Source organism: Camelus dromedarius, chromosome 6 (genome assembly GCF_036321535.1).
Source record: "Camelus dromedarius isolate mCamDro1 chromosome 6, mCamDro1.pat, whole genome shotgun sequence".
NCBI classification, from domain to species: domain Eukaryota; kingdom Metazoa; phylum Chordata; class Mammalia; order Artiodactyla; family Camelidae; genus Camelus; species Camelus dromedarius.
In genome coordinates, this window is record NC_087441.1 from 25,444,659 (window position 1) to 25,463,825 (window position 19,167).

At 38.5% G+C, this 19,167-nt stretch overlaps 1 protein-coding gene across 4 annotated transcripts in view; it reads right to left on the reverse strand.

Annotated features, from left to right (window-relative positions):
• Window positions 1-4,650: 4,650 nt before the first annotated feature.
• The window catches only part of MYB (MYB proto-oncogene, transcription factor), a 32,015-nt gene continuing 17,498 nt past the window's right edge, over window positions 4,651-19,167 (reverse strand). For 2 of the 4 annotated variants that reach the window (XM_031456380.2, XM_031456377.2), the window contains 5 exons: window positions 18,497-18,611; window positions 18,280-18,405; window positions 17,313-17,423; window positions 14,800-14,907; window positions 4,651-5,447 (listed from right to left, as the gene is read on the reverse strand). In XM_031456380.2, the coding sequence (XP_031312240.1) occupies window positions 5,331-5,447; window positions 14,800-14,907; window positions 17,313-17,423; window positions 18,280-18,405; window positions 18,497-18,611 (577 nt within the window). In that variant the 3' untranslated portion in view covers window positions 4,651-5,330. Of the gene's footprint in view, window positions 5,448-10,402; window positions 10,461-14,799; window positions 14,908-17,312; window positions 17,424-18,279; window positions 18,406-18,496; window positions 18,612-19,167 lie in introns of all 4 variants that reach the window. The other 2 variants (XM_064486667.1, XM_064486668.1) reach the window with 2 other exon arrangements.

A 19,167-nucleotide genomic window follows, 5' to 3' on the forward strand; every position in this document is an offset into this window, starting at 1 on the left:
CTAATAATATCATTACTGACAATGAAGAAAAGTGGACACGTTTAAGATATATTTTCAAGGTAGAGTACTCAGGTCTTTTTGAACACTTGGGTATAAGAGGACTTACAAAGTAAAGAGAGAAGTCAAGGATGACACAAATTTTTGGCTTGAGAAATAAAGAAATCAATTAAAAAATTAGGGCTAATTACTACAAATGAGAAAAATAGAAGCATTGAGTGACTATGGCCTTTGTTTTGTTCATACTAAATTAAAGATGTTTATGGGGGGAGCAGGGGATGTTAACCTGGAATAGGATACAGGAGTCTGGAATTCCAGAGGGGTTAGAGCTGAAGATAGAGATGGTATTTAAAGCAACAGCAGTAATGAAATCCCTTGGAAAGAGTAATGCAGAAAGAAAGTGGAAGGGCCAATTCAAGGGCAAGGGGAGGAGGAGTAGCAAGCAGAGGAAACCAGTAAAAAGAAACAAAACCAGGCGAGTGGTACCCTGGAGCCAAGAGAGGAGAGTGGTTTAAGAAAGTGAGAGTGTCAATCCTGTTGAAGGCTGCCAATGGGTGAATTAAGATGAGGCTGAGGAGATGACCGCTGGATTGGGCAACATGGAGGCCATTGGTGACAATGATGAAGGAAAGCTTGGTGAAGTAGGGGCCATGAAAGTTCGTGCGGTGACGGCTTCGGGAGGAGGCAACAAGAGGAAATGTGACCATGACCATAGAAGTTCCCTTAAGCAGTTTGGTTGAGAAGAGGAGCAGACAAATGGGGCTGTATGAGGGTGGCAACCGGATAAGGAGGGTGTGATTTTCTACTGCTGGGAGACGCACCCCATGTTAATGTGAGAAGAATGATTCAGAACAGAGGAAGACACTACAATATAGGAGAAAGAGTACCTACAGGATGAGGTCTGGAGGAGACTAGGAAATAGATTACAAAGAACAAATGGAAGGGCTGGCCTTTGGTTGCAGCTGAGAGCATTCATCCATGCTAACAACTGGGAAGGCAAGGATGGCTTTGGTGTGGGAAGGTGAATGTTTCTATTTTCTCATTGATGTCCGAGTCAAGGTTCTCAGCTGGGAATTGGATGGAGATGGGATAAAGAGGTCTGAGAGGAAGTGGTGTGAAACCGTTGTCCAGAGCAAGGGAAAAAGTAGATACCTGCAGTAGCTTAAGTGCTCATTTGCAGTTTGTCATCATGACTTTAAAGACAAATCAATATATTCTGATGTTTTTCTCCAGGAAACTTCAGATGCTACCCTCACCCCGCTGCCTCCTCTGTAGCTTTGTCTTTCAGTCCTGCTAGACTCTTCTGTGGAAACCTGTGCGGCTCCTCCAGATCTAGATCTCCTGTGTCTCTGTTACCCCTGTTATGAACCTACTGTAATCATCTACTCACTCAGCGGTAGCTCCCATCAGAACACAAGCTCACAGAAGGCAGGCATTTTCTGTGTTGTTCTGAGTTCTAATCCCTACTTCAGACACAGCACTTGGCCCACAATAGGGACTGAACACATGCTACTTGAATAAGAAAAATGTGGCCTGTAAAGCAAGTATCAGTCTCTTCAATTTCCACATTAGCATCAAGAACATTTGTGCTGAATGTTAATTAAAAAGAATTCTTACCTATTAATGACCAAAACACTAAAAAGTTCCCTAAGATTTATAATTCAGCTTCCCCTGCTGTATTTCCCAGTGACTATGTATGGTTGTGTATAAGTTCACTACATTTCTCAAAAGAGGTTTGCCTTTTAGCTGCCTTCCTTTCCAACTCTATCCTCTAAAAATGGTGAATAAGGAAGACTTTATTTTGTAATAGCAAAGTGAAGGGAGAAAAATAAATAACAAACTTGTTACTATTTTAAGGTCCATGTCACAGATCTGCACATCACGTTTTATCTACCAGGTAGTTTTCTGTTTTGAATTAGAAACCCTACATTTAAAGAAACTATACCCCATATTTCCCACATACATTTGTATAAGAAGGAGAAACATATATTTAAATACGTTTAGGAGTATTTTGAATGATTAGGAATGTTTTGAAAAGATATAATTTAGATTTAACATTAGTTTTAATACAATGAATAGATTTAACATCCAATCAGGTACGTGGGTCTCACTCTTAGTCACTTCCACATTGCTAGGGAACAGACGTGCTTTTCCTTGCCCACAGGTGTTATGGTGACCTACCTCATGGATCGGCACTGCGACATTCTATAAAGGTGCAAGAACGCGTATCCCATCTCACATGATCTTCACGATACCCATCCTTGAGATGTATTTTTATCTCCAATAGAAATAAAAGTAAAATGAAGTTTATGGAGACTCAATAAAAGTCTTACAAAGTCACAGAGCCGATAAAGGGCAGAGTTTGAATTTAAACCAAGACTGTTTGGGCTCCAAAACTGGTTTTCTTTCAGTGAAGCAATGTGGTGAGCCCCTTATTGGAAGCGCCTTATGATGTCAAAGGTCCCTTTCAGTTCTAATATTGCATCATTTCTAAAGAAACAAAGAAGTTCTTTGAATATTTTGCTCATCTTGGATTATCAGTCCCATTAATGGCTGGGAGACAGTTCAAGGTGTTCTCAGTGTCTCTCCTGTTCTCCAGATATGCACTTGTGGTCGCAAACTTTATACACAGTAACTCAAAAGGACACCTGTTCTTTGGATAGTAAGTAACACTGTTTACATTTATTTTTCTACCTGAATCTCTGCTGTAGAGAGCAGGAGGATTAAAGAAAGTGTCCAGGACAGATAAAAGTTTTACAGATGCTCATGAAAGGAGTGTTACATTATGTTACAAATGGGTATTTGTACATAAAAACCGAAATTAATACTTCTTTTTTTTTTTGGGTTTCTAGTTTTTAGTTATTGGGTTATGTATTGTTACAAAAATAAATATTTACTTCAGTTCTGTATAATGCTGAGTTCACTCTTGCCATTAATTTAATAGATATAATATGACTCCTAAGTTTAACTCTGCAATAAGCAATGCACATTATTGACCAGATGAACATATGACACACTACACAGCATGTGTCACTTAATTATGGAAAGCATATGTAATAACAAACATTTGTAAAGTACATTATGTAGCAAGAGTTCATTGTAGGAATGAACTCATTTCACAGATGGAGAAAAACGTCTCAGAGAGGTCAGTGACTTGTCCAAGTTCAAGCTGCTAGTAAGGGATGGAGTCAGCCCCTGGAAAACACTCTGAGGGTTCATGCCTATAAAAAGATTCCTAACACTGGGATGATGTGTTATCATCTATTAGAAATACAATCAAAGAACACTGAACAGTCTTGAAAACTAGTGACTAGAGGCAACAAATCCTTGGCTCTAGGAAGTGCATTGTGCATATGAGAATTCAATGTCTGAGTTGGAAAGGAGTGACTAAAGGAAATTATAAGGAACCTGTGTGAAAGGATATTGTAGCACAGTGAAGAGAACACTGAGCTGAACGATGGAGGCCAGCGAGAGGTCATCCGTAAGACAGGGCGTTGGACTGAATGGATGACTCGACTGGGACACCCTGTTCTTATCTCAACAGAAAACTACCCTCTGGCTCTGCCCTAGGGGGCTAACCAGCGGTCTTACATCCAGGTGCTACTGTGCCTTCTATTTTCTGGTTGGTTCTGCCAAGGTGACCCTTGGCTGAGATGGGAAGAGTAAGGGATATAAAGTTAGGGATTACCCTTGGCTCTCTTCCTGTGAGTATTCCAAAGGTCCCTGCTCCTCTCAAGGACTCCTGTTTTCCATGACTCTCGCCCTACACGTAACAGTGTCCTTCAGGCCTGTATCCATGTGCATGCACGACCCTTGTGGTCCTCCTACCCTCACCCACGTCTGCAGCATCAGTACCCTTGTATATGAACTGTCCTCGCAGTATCCTGATTCAAATGCTGTGGGAACCCTGACTGACAGACGCTAGAAGATTCCTCCCAGCTGTCGTCCTGCACGTGATTGATTATTTTGTGAACTACTGAACTTGGTTTGCTTGTTCTTCTTTCTCCCAAGTTGTAATTCTTGGTTTCTTCAAGTGAAGTTCAGATGGTATACAAATTATTAACAGAGGAAAATGCTCAGTCCATTTTCTTAGAAGTATAACTATCATCCATAACCAAAAGACAGAAATCAAAAGTAAGTAAAATAAGGGCACAGCTTTATTTCACTACAAGGCAGTAAGTACACTGTCATATCAAAAGTTCAGTGCCGGCCATCTTGCACCAAAAGTTCTTAAGGCAGCAACTGGCTATGGACTCCCGTCTCTCGACCCCAGCTGCAAACACAGGTTCTGTGTGGCAGTTCTAAGACCATACACTTAGAGACCACAAGGAATGCTGATTAAACACATAACCCCTGAATTAAAGAACAGTCAGGCTGAACTCAAAACAAAACATAGGACATCGACAACACAGATCTCCCAAAATAAAAGAAGTGCAATGCATGCTCTTATAAACCAACAATTACAAAAAATAAAACAAAGAACAACAACAAATGCAAAAAAATCTCCCAAACAAGTTTTCCAATGTATTACAAAAGGAAAAAAAAGTATATATATATATATAAAAAATAAAAAAGTTTGAAATACTAGTGCATAGTCAATTACCTAACACCAAGTTTCTTGTCGTTCCGTCCCAAGCTCTACTGCCCCTCTGGTACTAGCAGCATGTCTACAGGCTAAGACCATAGCAGCAAAACACATTTTTTTTTTTCATTTGGCATTTACAAAATTAAATTACTGAATAAAAATATAATTTTTTTATAAAACTATTTCATACAGTAATAATTTTTAAAGCAAGCTAACAAAAAAACCCTCATAAAATGGTTTAGTACAATAAATGTACCTCCAATGTTATTAGCCATAAATGAACATTTACAATATTGATTTATTATTCTATGGTATTAAGCCAACATTTATAGTAATGCATTGTGTTTAGTGGTTGAGAAAAGTGAAATGTTGGAGTACCTTTTTTGTGTGTGTAAAATTTCAAAAACTTCATCACAGGAAAAAATACTGGTCTGTTGGATCTTCTAAAATACAGATAAATCATTTTATGTTTAAAAACAATCTGCATCAAGATATTAACAACTGACTACAACTCGTTACCTAATAATTTAGGTAAGACTGTTATTTATTTATTAAAAAAAATCCTTTTAGTTGGGTGAAATCGGAGATGATTTCATCCACCTAAAATGCACTTGGTGCTGCTCTCAACTGTTGTACCACAACAAAAATAGGCTCTTCTCCCACGCATGAAAAGTTTCATGTAGAGGAACGATATATCCCAAGTCAACGTGAAGTGTTCTGAAAATCATAATGCTTGTCTGGGAACGCCTCACATCACCAGAGTCCGGGCTGAGAAGGCGTTCCCGTACTTCCGAGCCTGGCCAGAAGCCGTCATCTGATCGTCCGTCTTTCCACAGGATGCAGCTTCCCAGGCTCCGCTACAAGGCTAAGAGGAAGAAAGAGCGAGGGCAAGGTCAAGACCGCGAAGCACATGGTTAACCCGCAAAGGGACCCCCCGTCCCAGCAAGGCCAGCAGGAAAAGTGCTGACCTCCAGAGAGCAAGTAGTAGACACAGGGGAGCCTCGGTCAGATAACATCTTCGCTCTCTGACAACCAGGAACCCAACATTCTCAAGTGATATTAATGATCAGAAGTCGTTTATCGCTCAGAGAGAAAACCCACTCCAAACAGGATGATAAGCTACAGCTGCATCTTCATACTTGAGTGCCTTCTGTCTATCATAGGGTTTTACCAAGCTGGAGGCAGGAGTGAGCATAATCCTGTGAGTTGTGGGCATTAACTCATTAAGCAAACTGGTGAGTGCTTGAGCCGCCCCAGTGAAGCAGCTCCTGTAGGAGCTGGAATTGATCAACACCAACTAAACATAGTATATATTTTAAAATATCAATTAAAATATCGATTAATTTAGAAATAGCTGTTTACTCAGAGAGTAAACTTTTTAAAGATACACTGGAAGAGATAAGATGGAGCTAATACGGGTAGCATCCGGATCCGTGTCTGGTGTTTGACACGTGATCTCACTGACACAGCACAACCACCTGGGAGGGAGGTTCATTCTCTCTTTAACTGGCAAGAAATGGACACGGGAGTGCAGACAGCTTGCCCAAGGCCGCTCTACTGGTAAGTAGTGGGGTAGTTTCGAACCTTTGTCTCCTGCCCAGCTCCGCTCCTGCCTTCCCTCTATGTTGCTGCCAACCAAAATACATACTATTTTGAACCCTATTTTGTTCCCCAAACCATTTGAGGTGCTTACAAGTTTAAAAAGGTGGACAAGGCAGGGTCACAGAGAATGTGGCAAAATAATATAAAGATGAGGTGAGATTTGAATTCAAAACACTTGCCATGAACTTGCAAGCAGCAGCTAGGTGTCAACCTCAAGCTTGGCTCTGAGCTCTCTAGCAGTCAGTGCAAAGAGGGAAAACTCCGCGCCACCCATGCTTCTAAGTATTCTACACACATCATCTCATTTAATTCTCACACAAAACACCTGTGGCATAGGTATGGCTCATTGCACCTGTTTCACAGAGCAAGCAATTTTAAAGAACGAGAGAACTTAGGCAACATCCTTAAAGTCACCCAGCCGAGAAGTGCTGAAGCAGGAATGTGAATCCAGACTCCAGTAAGTGTAAGCTGCCGCTTCCATCAGAGTTCTTATCAGTGGGAAATGGTGGGGTGAGGTCAGCAGGGCCTTGGAATGCAGGAAGAAGCATTTAGATGAGCTGTCACAGTCATCAGACTTTTTAGCAAAGAGGTAAGATCATTCCGAACGGATGTATTATTTGAATGGTGATGGGGCTTCCCTGCCTAGGGTCTGGAACAAAGTTTCAGTGACATAAGGCTTATAGCACCATGTTTCTAGCTTGTCAGCTTTCATAGGACTAGATTTCTCAGTTTCTGCCTAATCTGTTGTGCATCTGACCACCGACGCAAAAGGCACCATCCAAGTTTACACAAGTTTACTCTCCAGGCTCAGAGGCTTGATACTACATAAGCAAGATGGGTTATCATAATGTTTTCCTGGAACTGTGAATCACAAAATAACAGGACAGAGATGACAGGGGGCCGACTTCTACTACTGAGTCACATTTAATGTTTTCCTAAATAAAATCACCAGGGTAGTTAAAGCATTCTTTAATACAGTTCTGAATAAATGATGTTTCTCTAGGTTGAAGGAAGTGGCTTAAATATGCGTATTTCTCTGGTGTATATCTGTCCACCCAAATCCTGTATTTTAGTTGATTGCTTACACATTATTGCTAAAATTTTTGAATGCAGCACCAAAACACCAAATTGACACAAGAAACCCAATTAACAAATAAAATGTACAGAGCTTGTGTTTGCAGAGACACATGGAGAACAATATGACAGTGTGACACAAAGTAACAACGTGACTGACATATAACAATGTGACATGTAATACCTAGCATTTGAGAGTGAACAGTTAAAAGTTGGTGGCTTGTCCACCAGGAGTACCATGCAGGGCTTAGAACCAATGATGTGCTTAGAACAAAGTGCATGGATCCTAAAAGCAAGTGACTGAAGACGACACAGAATTAAATATCTTAATATACTAATATCTTATATGTAACATAAAATTACAGAAAGCTACACATGAAACCCAAAAATACATATTTTGAAAGAATAGAAAGAAACAGATGAGGGGGAAGTGAGAATGGAGATGAAAGCGAGGAGGAAGGGAGGAAGGATTGTTTCTGTCTTTCTCTGGTTAAGAATTTTTCTGCTTAGCTGTGCTTCAATTACTATAGAATTAATTTTCTAAATGTTTAAATTAAGTGTTTTAAACACTGTCTTCAAAGAATCTTATGTTTGCTTTGACAATGCCTCTGGTAAAAAGCTCTGATCCTTGGCAATATAGGACTTGAGTTAATTCAGAATCCCAATGTCTGTTCAGGAGAATTATCAGCTTAATTGATTTTCCACTTGAACTTTGACTGTGCTCTTGTTGGAGCTCCCAGATGGCTCATCACTTTACTCATGTTTGGCAGTTCTTCCAGAACCAGATATTTAAAACAGGTCAATATAAAGAACATATCATATATTTTGAACTAGTATTTTGGAAAAAAAAAAGTTTAAAACAGTCAGCTTCTCCTAACTTGAAATGAAATTTATGAAGCAATAAAACAAATTGAAATATCTTAAGTCCAGAAAGCAGAGCATTTCAGGGGCAGATAAGCCCTGAAGCTCAGAGTCTAGAAGGGCAAGATGACCTGGAACACCTGAATTCACCTCCCAGCATAGACAGACACCAGGACACAGGAGCCACTGTGTGCGAGAACCACTGAATGCTGAACAGAAAGGCGAGCATAAGTGGGTGGCTCCTTTCCTGTACCGTGAAGGGGGAAAGCAAGCACTTCTTATGGCCATGAATGGGAAAACTGGTCAGAGCAGACACACACCTACTTCATGAAAGTACAGGAAGAGCAGCAGGTCAGGTACCCAGGTAAGAAAAGAAAGGATGCTGAGGTCTACCAGCCAAAATGGCAGCTGCCTCCTCTTTTGTTATTTCCTTCTCCCACCTTACCCTGAAGCCCTGGGGCCCCAGGCCAACTTTCCATGCAGATGGAATAGTTTTGACAAAGGGGATTACATGTCTTTGTGCTAGAAGAATATGTTTTAATACTGTCGTATATGATCCTTGTGCATCCTCCTTATTCTCTCTCCTTAAACGTTACTTTCACTTACACAAAAGAATTGATAAGAATTACGGATTTCTGCACAGGAATTCTTGCTAAATTACTAACCCAGGGTGCTGTTGCAGACATGTCACTCTACCCCCTATTCATTTCAACATTAATAATCCACCCGCACATCCTCTTCCTCCTGCCCGCCAGTCATCTTCCTTATCCCGTAATGTACCTTTAATTGCCCCTGGGCAGAAGTGAACTATAAACAGACTGTCAGAGCTTTAACTGGGATATCCTGCTGAAGCACTTTAAATAAATACACAGATCCTTTGTAGAAGACAGAAGAAAGAAAATGAGACAAGACCATGTCCACAGGTGGTTTTCTGTCAGAATTAGATTATTTTCACATTTTCGCTTAGAATATGAATGGGTTTTTTTTTTCCTCATCATGCTGAACAAGAACCACTATTGTTGTTGTATTCATAGAGCAGCTTCACACAATAGCTGCTGATGTCAAAAGTTTTGGCATGTATGTGCTTTACAATTCACAGGCCTCAAAAGAACTTGCATAAGTTATAAAAAATGATTTTGTAAAACCAAAGAAACACAAAATGGTATTATGTTTTTCTGTTGTTTCTTTTTTTAAAAACAGTAAGCAGATATAAATGGTGTCCAAAAGACTAAGAATAATCTGATTATTCTATTTCACCCATCTGAAGAAAATACTTACTCTGGACTATCACTTCAAAAGTCAGAATTCCTTTCCAAAGGGGCATCTTTTAAAATGCATTAGTTATGAGAGATAACATAGAAATCTTTAGCTGTATTTTGAAAGTCAAGAAAGAACCTGAGATGAAGTGTCCCTAAGGTAAAGTTAATGGTTACCAAACTTTTTCTACATATAAATGCTTCCCTATGTTTGCACAAGACAATTAAAAGCTCCCAACTCTGGGGCTGCTAACTTTTCATAGAAAAGAGCCTTAAGCCGTAGTGGATCAAAGGTCCAGATGGTGATTTAAGGTTGTACCATCCAGCAGTGCCTCCACATCCCACGGAAGTGTAAGCTGACAGTTGCTAACTGGGATGGACTTCCTAAATTTGGATTTTGTCCTCAGTGTTTCACCTTACATATTGATAGACTTTCTAACAATTTTAATCACATAGCCTCAGTGTCACAATTTTTTGGAAGAATAGTTCTTTCCTTAGTTACGTATTAGTTTTAAACTGTTAAGATTAAGACAAGTGCCAAGTTGTTCTAAAGCAATTCTATCTCTGTGAGCCCAAGGAAGACTCAATATCACAGTGTTTACTAAGACCAACCAAACAAAAAAATCCACGTCCTGTACCCTCTGGGGTAGGGCACTCTGAATTTGAGCTCAACTTGCGTTCCTCACTCATTTAGCCTTTCCATGTTCACCCAAAAAGCTGTACATGGCAAACTTATTTTATAAGATGTATTGAAAGCAGGTCACTGAACTATTACTGACAGCTTTGTGAAATCTTGCCAGGGCAAGTGGAAAAAAGTGACCCAAAGGGAGAACCAAATGAACACAGAGGTATCCAAGGGAGCAGGTCAACAACAGACTGCTGCACTAGGAAATGCCCAGAAATATCCGTGTCACATGGAGACAGTTTGTTTCCACATCTGTTGACATGCCAACACAAGCAGCAGAAAAACAGAGAAAAGCAGTAAGTCAGCTGTTTCATCTCCATAACACCAAAGAGATCTGACTACCTTTATTTCAGGAATCAGTTGAATCAGCAATCTCTGTCGGTGACCCACTGACACAGTTCTGCAAGAGTGGAACAAGGAATGAGAAAGAACACGCTGGAGGAAATAATACGCCACGGTGCAAATGGACCTGGCTGCTGGGAAGGCCTCCTTGCCTGTGTTTCTAAGGACAGGGAATGTGAACACCCTTTGCCTAGAAATAGGTCCCACCAATGTACAAGTGGCAAGTGTGCTGCCATTTTGAAAGTAATGTCATATCCATCTGATCTTCACAGCAACTTTGTATGATCAATGCAGGAAATAGTATGGGGGTCTGCAGTTTCTAGATGAGAGCATTTTGGTCTGAGGAAGTTAATGAGTTAAAGACATGCAATTAGAAATGATGGAATCTAGGCTAGAACCCTGGTGCCTGCCGCCTGCATGCTAGCTTATTACACTCCCTAGCAATGCCGATCATGCAAAAAGGGCTTGCCCTATTTTTTTGAAAAATTCATAAACAATTCGTATAAAGGCAGGAGCAATCCAAAGCACATGGAACTGAAAAAGTGAGCTTCAATTGCTAGCAATAATATTTTAAGATTCCTTGATGCTGTGCAAATGTGTTTATTAATGGCTTGAGAAATTTACTTAAATTAAACTCACTGTTTTAAAAAAAAAAGTAAGGCCAGGACAAGCCAAGTCAGGAAATTAAAATTTAAGGCTGTCATTCTGTGGTTACAAAAAAGAGGAAAGTGAGTGAGTAAAAAGCATATGAACACATCTTTAACATTTGGGTTTTAAATAGGAATAAAAGGAAATTATAATTTAAGGGAAAATACAGAAGTTCAGAGGCTTATAATTTAAGTACAGTTTCAGATCTACCAATGAAAGTGTCTACCTTAATGTTTATTGGCATAATATATTTATTTCAAAATGTAAAGTAAATTGAAAGCAAACTGAAAAACAGGTCTTTTCTCCTTGCTGAAGGAGGGTGTGTGTGTGTGTGTGTGTGTGTGTGTGGTGTGTGTGTGTGTGTGTGTGTCTGCCTGCCTTGGGCTTTCTCAGGGTAACTTTAAACAGCAGAATCCAGTAGTGTTCCATAGTGAACCTGCCTTTCCTGCTCCAAACTGAAAGCTTTCTAAGCTGAACGTCTATTACCTCATTTGTGACTGTTTTATAAGCTTCAAGGCTCCATTCTCTACTGCTACACAATGTGAGAAAAATACCATAATGGTCCAGTGTGAAAGTCTCACACATTCTGAGCTACATGAAACACACAAATATTAAAAATGTCTCAGAGCATTTTTATTACAAGAGCCCCTGTTTATTTTTACAATTGAAATTCAGGCGACTAAACACAAGAAGAAATCCAACAATTATACTATTATGCAGCTGCTGCAAATTCCTCTCAAAAAGATCAAGCATAAATAATTGAAAAACAAATATAACTTTATTTGAGCATAATGGCTTATCATAGCCTCTAAGCATTATAGTTTATGGACTAGGGGATATATGAATAGTTCTGAATTATTAGAATTCTTTGCTTCTCAATGACAACCTACATAACAAATGGGCATACTTAACACCTTGATTTTGGTTTCTACACACCATTTCCCACTAAAAGAATCAGAGCACCTTGGGGGAAATGGCTGTTTCCAAGAAAAGAAGAAGAAAATGTGGCTATTAAATTAAAGCAGTATTTAATTTAAGCAACAATTAAGCCAGGGATGATTAACATTGAAATGACAGGACACAGAATTGCACAGTTAGTGTAGTCTTCAATAAACTTTTCTTGTACCTAAGTAAACTTGGTTAGTCAATTAGATGGATAGACAACTGCACTATACAAGTGATAGATATTTTACATTTTATAAAAGAATTTAAAAATATTTTAGGAATCATACTTAATTGTTTTAACTAAATGCACTATGACAAGAGGTGGTTTAGACTGGATAAAATCCCATTTAATATTTGATTTATTGTAAGTACAAATTAGGAAACTTCTAGGTTATATAAAGTACTTAAGTTGAATAGCCAGATCATTTAACAAATGCACAATGTGTTTGACACTACCCTGCATGAGATGTTTGCCTAATTAGGTCAAATTGATTTATCAATGGAAACATACGATAAAGTATAATGTTTTTAACAAACAAAATTACCAAATTGCTTTACAACCTATATAAATATTGTTAGGTCAGGATCATATGAAATATAGACAATCTATGTTTAAATATTTAGAATCATTTGATGTATTTTTTGATAATTATCATAAAAATTTGAAAGTTTTAGAAATCACATATTTCTATGGTATCAGAAGCTAGGTTTCCATGACATGCAATCACTCTTTTAGTGAGTATTTCTTAAAATGAATTAGTTATCTATTATAGCAGTTTATTAAAATATACTCGAGGGGTCTAAATCCATAGCAAAACCATACACTATAGACAGAAGCACTGACTCCAAAATCAGTTTGTAGGTCTCAACTGTTCAGTGGAACTGACAAGTGTTACCTTCACTGTGTGATGTACATAGATGGCTTTATCTCAATATATAATGTTAGAATCTGTAGAGTGCCAAGTATGACTCATTGATATGCTAGAAAACACAGATTAATAAAAACAGAGCTACTACTTAATCTTGAGTTTCAAAGATAAGTAATATTCCATCGAATAAAATATAAATATGCTGATAATAAAGTTTCATACTGAATTTTTAATGCAATAGCATTAAAAACTTTAAGGTAAAAATTAGACAACTGATTTTTTAAACAAATATTGACATTCTTATCAAACTTTATATATTTTTGATAACTGTACCATGTTCAGCTCGATACATTTTGTATCTGCATAAAGGTTTAAGTTTGAGTTTTGCTAAATACTATTTGGTTAGGCCAAAAGCTTTTAGGATTTGGTTTTAAGGAAAGTTTTCAACTTACACAATGATAACTGTCCCCAAGGATACTTACATTCTGCATTTTGCAACTTAGAATGCACTTTTTCTATCCTACTAGAAATATAAGACAGATCCCAGCCTAGGTTATAAAATACACACAAAACTTGCCCTAGCTTATCTTAATTAATGTACTAATAGCAATAGTCAAATTCTATGCTCTGGAAACCTAAGGCCAAGTAATTTAGTAAGGAAGAGGGAAAGGAAAACAAAAACAATGTCTCCCCCCGGATCTAGGATCAGCTCCAGGTAAAACTTTGAAGTGGCTGACCTTTGTCTTGACACCCTTCTAACCCCCTTTCTGTGTCCCTGTTCTGCAGGGTTCCTTCTTTTCCTCATCTCCAATTCTTTGCAGTATTCTGAGCCTTCTTCACATGCCTCCCCAGACCTGACTGACTGAAAAATGACTCCAGGTTCCCCACAAAGAATGACTTTCCCTACCGCACACTCCGGTCAACAGTCAACTTCCATCAAAGCAGTCAGATCAGAAAAAGGCCACAAGGAAAGCAACTGGATGGAATGAAGAGACGAAGCGTACCTACAGCCCTTCCAGCTGTATTTATATTACTTAAAAATAATGCTAAATATCACAAGTGCTTGAAAAGGGGAAGTTTTAAGATTCTCACAATTTGGAGAGAGAGGGCCTTCGGCAGTGATGGGACAGCCCTTCCAGAAACAGGACACTCTCTCAAAGTACATCCTATTACAGTGCCTTCCCCTCACAGGACAAACGTGACTTTCCATTTCTGAATCTGGGTTCTCCACATTTCCCTCAGTGTAGCACAGTGGGGGAGGGAGGGGAGGCCTCAGCAGGTGGCTGGGTATTGATGATACTTAATGTTGGGAACTGCTTTAAATAATTTAGGGGAGCAAATTTGCATTCTTATTTACATTTGGCTCAGGATTAATTTGGAATTTGTTGTATTTCATCAATATACACCTCCTTCAGAAAAAGGGAAGTCTCTTTTGATATTAAAACCTGAGAGCAGATGTTCAACTACAGATTAGCCACATAACACTGACAGTTGACTTTCTCACTCTGATAGTCAAATTTATTGTAATTATTTTCCAGCTACCTAATTTCAAATTCCATTTAAAATCCAAGCAGAGCCTGAGCTTGAACGGTTTAGTGAGGGAGCAGAAAAACATGAAAAATTTGAAACTAAAAGTAAACTATAACAATTTTGTATAAAATCATTAAAAGCAGAAGAAGGTGATATTAACACAAGTGTAATAAGTGATCTTAGTCTCAGTCACAGTAAGAAGTGTCTCACTTCATCATGCTTTGGGAACCTGCTCTAACAGAAATTTCCAGTGTGTCTCATATGAGTGGAAACAAGGAACTTAAGGAGTTTTTAAGGCATTGGGAGTTGTTTAAAAGCATCACTCCTCTATGTCTAAGAGGAGGTTTTTGAAGACACTTTTTTAGTGAATGATTTTTAAGACACCAATGTTGGAAGAGTAATTACCTGCAAGGGACTTGCCAGAGACCTGTTTTTAGGTACTGTAAATGCTTTGAGAACATTGTCTTCATCTTCTGATACTGGCGTCATTAAAACGGAACTTGTAAGAATATTCTGAAGGGAAAGAGAATGATTGGAAATTTAAATGAGGTTGGATAGTATGAGAGCAGACACAATTCTAACGCGTTAGAGAGTAGATTACTATGAGGTGACACACATTAGCAGGAAAAAAAATGCAGGTATCTGCCAGAAATTCTCTTCCCAATGAGCTAAATGGAGAACTCAACTATGTACTAACCCTAATCCCACTGTGGCAAACACCATTAAAACAAAAAGCTTTGGGTCTCATACAGTTCTAGACATGAGGTAGGCACTCAAAACACACTTGCTGAATGAATTAATAAATACGTGCTTTTAAAAATGAAAGATTTACTAAGATCTGGTGAGAGAACTGTTTATTTCATATATCGGTATGGAAATATTTTAGAGTTACAGATTAATGGTAGTATGGTATAATGATGAAAAGTTTGGAATGGAGAACTAGGTGAAAGTTCTAGCCCAGAACCATCACTTTACAGGCTATCCAATCTTGGGCAAGTGACTAAGCCTTCCTGTGCCTCGGTTTCCCCCTTGGTGTAATGGAAATGATAATGTTACCAACCTTGCAGGGTGCTTGTGAGGATTAGATGAGTTAATGCATCTAAAGTCCTTAGAATATTACTCACTGCTTAGTACATCCTGAATAAATATTAGCAATTGCTATTAGCTCTGATTCTCCATAAGAGAAAAGGGCAACCATTCACATGATATAAACTTTGAAAATGATGGCTAAGTGCTAAAAAAAAAAAAAGAGAGAGAGAGAGAGCTACCAAGCCCCAAAAGCCACAGAAGCTATTTAAGAGCATATTACTAAGTGAAAGAAGCCAGTCTGAAAAAGCTACCTACTGTATGATTCCAACTGTATAACATTCTGGAAAAGGCAAAACCACAGTGACAGGAAGAAGATCAGTAGTTGCCAGGAGTTAGAGGGGAGGGAGGGATGAATGGCAGAACACAGAGGATCTTGAAGGCAGTGAGACCACCCTGCACAATACTATAATGGTGGATACAAGTCATTATAAATTTGTCCAAGTTCATAGGACATACAACCCTAAGAGTGGATCCACATGTAAACTATGGACTTGGGGTGATGATGTGTCAATGTAGGCTCATCAGTTGTGACAAATGTGCCCCTCTGGTGGGGGATGTTGATAACGGGGTAGCTATGCATACGTGAGGGCAGGGGGTATATGGGAAATCCCTGTACCTTCTGCTCAACTTTGCTGTGAGCCTACAACTGCTGTAAAAATAAAGCCTATTAAGAAAATGGCGGTGACGAAAGCAATGCAGTATTGGGTACAATGAAGGGCATTTACTGCAGACACCATGAGTAGTGCTACGCTGCACAAAACCAAACAGGAGACAACTTAACAAGGAGGAAGTACGAGTACCCTCCACTCTTCGATAGTTCACTTCACACTGCTGTGCTTTTACATGAGTACCTGTTAGTGCTAACCGAGAGGAATCTGAAGAGGACTTTTGCTTTTGTTTTGCAGCCAGCCATTTTAGAGGCAGCACATGCCCTGAGCAGTTAGAGTGGCACCACCAAGCTCCCTCCCCGGGCACTATTCTCAGCATCTTAGCATCAAGCCCCATAGCTCTGAACTGTGTGAGCATCTGTGCTTTATCTCACTTTATTTATTTTTATTCATTTTTTATTAAGGTATAGTTGACTTAAAATACCATTATTACTTTCAGGTGTACAGCATGGTGAGTCAATATTTTTATAGATTATACATTATACACAGTTATTAAAAAACATTGACTATATTTCCTGTGCTATGCATACACCCCTGTGACATTTATTTTATAACTGGTAGTTTGAATCTCTTAATCCTCTTCACCCATCTCACTCCTCCCCTGACCCCCTCCCACCTGGCAACCACTTGTTTGTTCTCTCTGTGAATCTGTTTCTGTTTTGTTACATTTGGTTGTTATTTTAAATTTTAAATTTATTTTTTGCACCTGTTACCAAGATATGTCCTAAGGTAATTCCTTTTTTTGCTTTATGCCTTTTTAGCCAATGAAAGGTTTCACAGGGAGGCTGTATTTTCAGATAGTAGGGGAAACCTGCACTACATTTAGAAGACAAATAAGTGAATTAAAAGAAAATGTAAAAATTAGCATTCTGTTTTCATGGAAATATATATATACTCATGCAGCAGATTTTTCAAGTGGCAAGGACTCTTCAAATCATAAGAAAATAAATAATAAACAAATCTGCAATGGAACAGAATCTCTTTCCAAAACAAACAAAATCTCACTTAATATTCAGAGTTAATAACCGTAAGGAAGTAATCGTGTGGGAGAGAACATTTAGAAGTAGGATGCACTACAGAGTGCTGAAACCACAGGAGCCCCACATGCCACACACAGAATTCTGTGAGGCCCCAACATCTCATACATGGGCGTGTACTTACTGGCACGTCTGCCACAGGAGATGCCTGTGTGAACAGCTGAGTGTTCAGACTCTCCCCTTCCCAGTGGTTTGAGCAGAAGAAGTTTCCTGCCTTATCAGTTGGAGATTCCACCTAAAAGCAAACAGGAAGTGCTTTGTTGTTTCTAGAACTAGAACATCCCATGAAACAGCTACAGTCGAGTAAATTTCTGTAAGATGAATAAGGTCTGAAGATCTTATGTATAACAACATGGTGACCGTAGTTGACAACACCGTACCGTACAACTGAAATTTGCTAAGAGAGTAGAACTTAAATGTTCTCACTGAGAAATAGGTAAATACATGAAGGGATGGATGCATTAATGAACTCAATGGGGGAGAATCCTTTTACTCCGCACACATATAACAAAACATTACATTGTATGCTTTAAATATCTTATAATTTTGCTTGTCAATTATATCTCAGTAAAGCTGAAAAAGAAAGTAAATTCCTGGCCATTCTCTCAACCACTTATATGAGATTAAATTCAACAGGCACTGTATCTAACCTGTTGAAAATGCTTCTTGCCAGGAAGCTAAAACTTTCATCTTGGCAGGTTATATTCCTTTTCTTTTATACTATGAATTAAAGATACTATTATTTCAAGTTTAATTCTCTGTGATGTCCAAAAATTAAACATCTATGTATAAATCAGTCTTCTATCCATCTATACATCAATGATTAAAAAAAAAACACAACAGTGAAAAACTGCTTCCTTTTCTTTCCTTTCTCCTCTCTAACATGTTTTCTGTTCAAACATGAAGGAGATAGAAGTAGCCTGGCTTCCCAAATGCAAAGTCACATGCCTACAGCTTGGCAGTACCTCTTAACTGCATCTTGTATGAAAATCCAAGTAGTGCTGTTACACAGTGTCCCTGCCCGACACATCAAGGTGCCCACAAGGAGCAAAGGCAACAAGGTTGTTCCTTCCAGAGGGTCCTGTGTTTACCTCTTGTTTGATCTTCTTCAGTAAAGGTGGCCCGTTTTCTTGAAACTCAGCAACAATTCCAGATTCATCAGTTTCTTGTTTGATCACATCCTGTAGGTCTTCTACTAGATGAGATGGTGTCTGAGGCTGAAGGGAAGATTGGGTATGTTTGCATCAGAGAAAAATTTCTGTCTGTACTAATAAACCAGCCAAACCTAAGAACTTTACTAAAACTTACTAGCATCTTCAGGGGACCATATTTAATTTCTTGAGCTGTGAGTGCATGTTTGAACGGTGTAGGAGTTCTCGGAGAGCTTTCTAGGATTGACCTTTTGATAGCTGGAGTTCTAAAACTTTAAAAAGAAAACAAGTGTTGATTCAATATAAAAGAACATAGGTTCCTTATAGTTCTCTACCTATTAAATTTAATATTTTTCTACTGAATACAATAAACTCTTATTAACATGGAATAGGGTATGCTGAGGAATCATATACGTATTGTTAAGAAAAAGATAATATGTACATCACGTATTTCCAAATATTTCAAAATATAATACCCTAAAACTAAGAACACTGAAATATTTCTCACCTTTCTTTAACCATTCTGAAAACACACGCAGTGCCCCTAAGTCTTTATAATGACCATAGCATTGTGAAGATCGCATGTCATTTATGAATCAGTCTTATCTATTCATTATTTACCCACAGCAGAAAACATAAGTTAATCTTTTAAAATGTATTTATTGTACTTGGAAATAATACCATTGCATTTTTTAAAAGGTTTCTTATAATTTATACTGATATTCTCTCTGTGTCTTCAAACTGGTTAAGTCTTTATTGAATATAAATGACGGCTTAATTACTCCTTGGCTTCTAATCACGTAATTTTCCTGAGGATGGCAAAAGAGG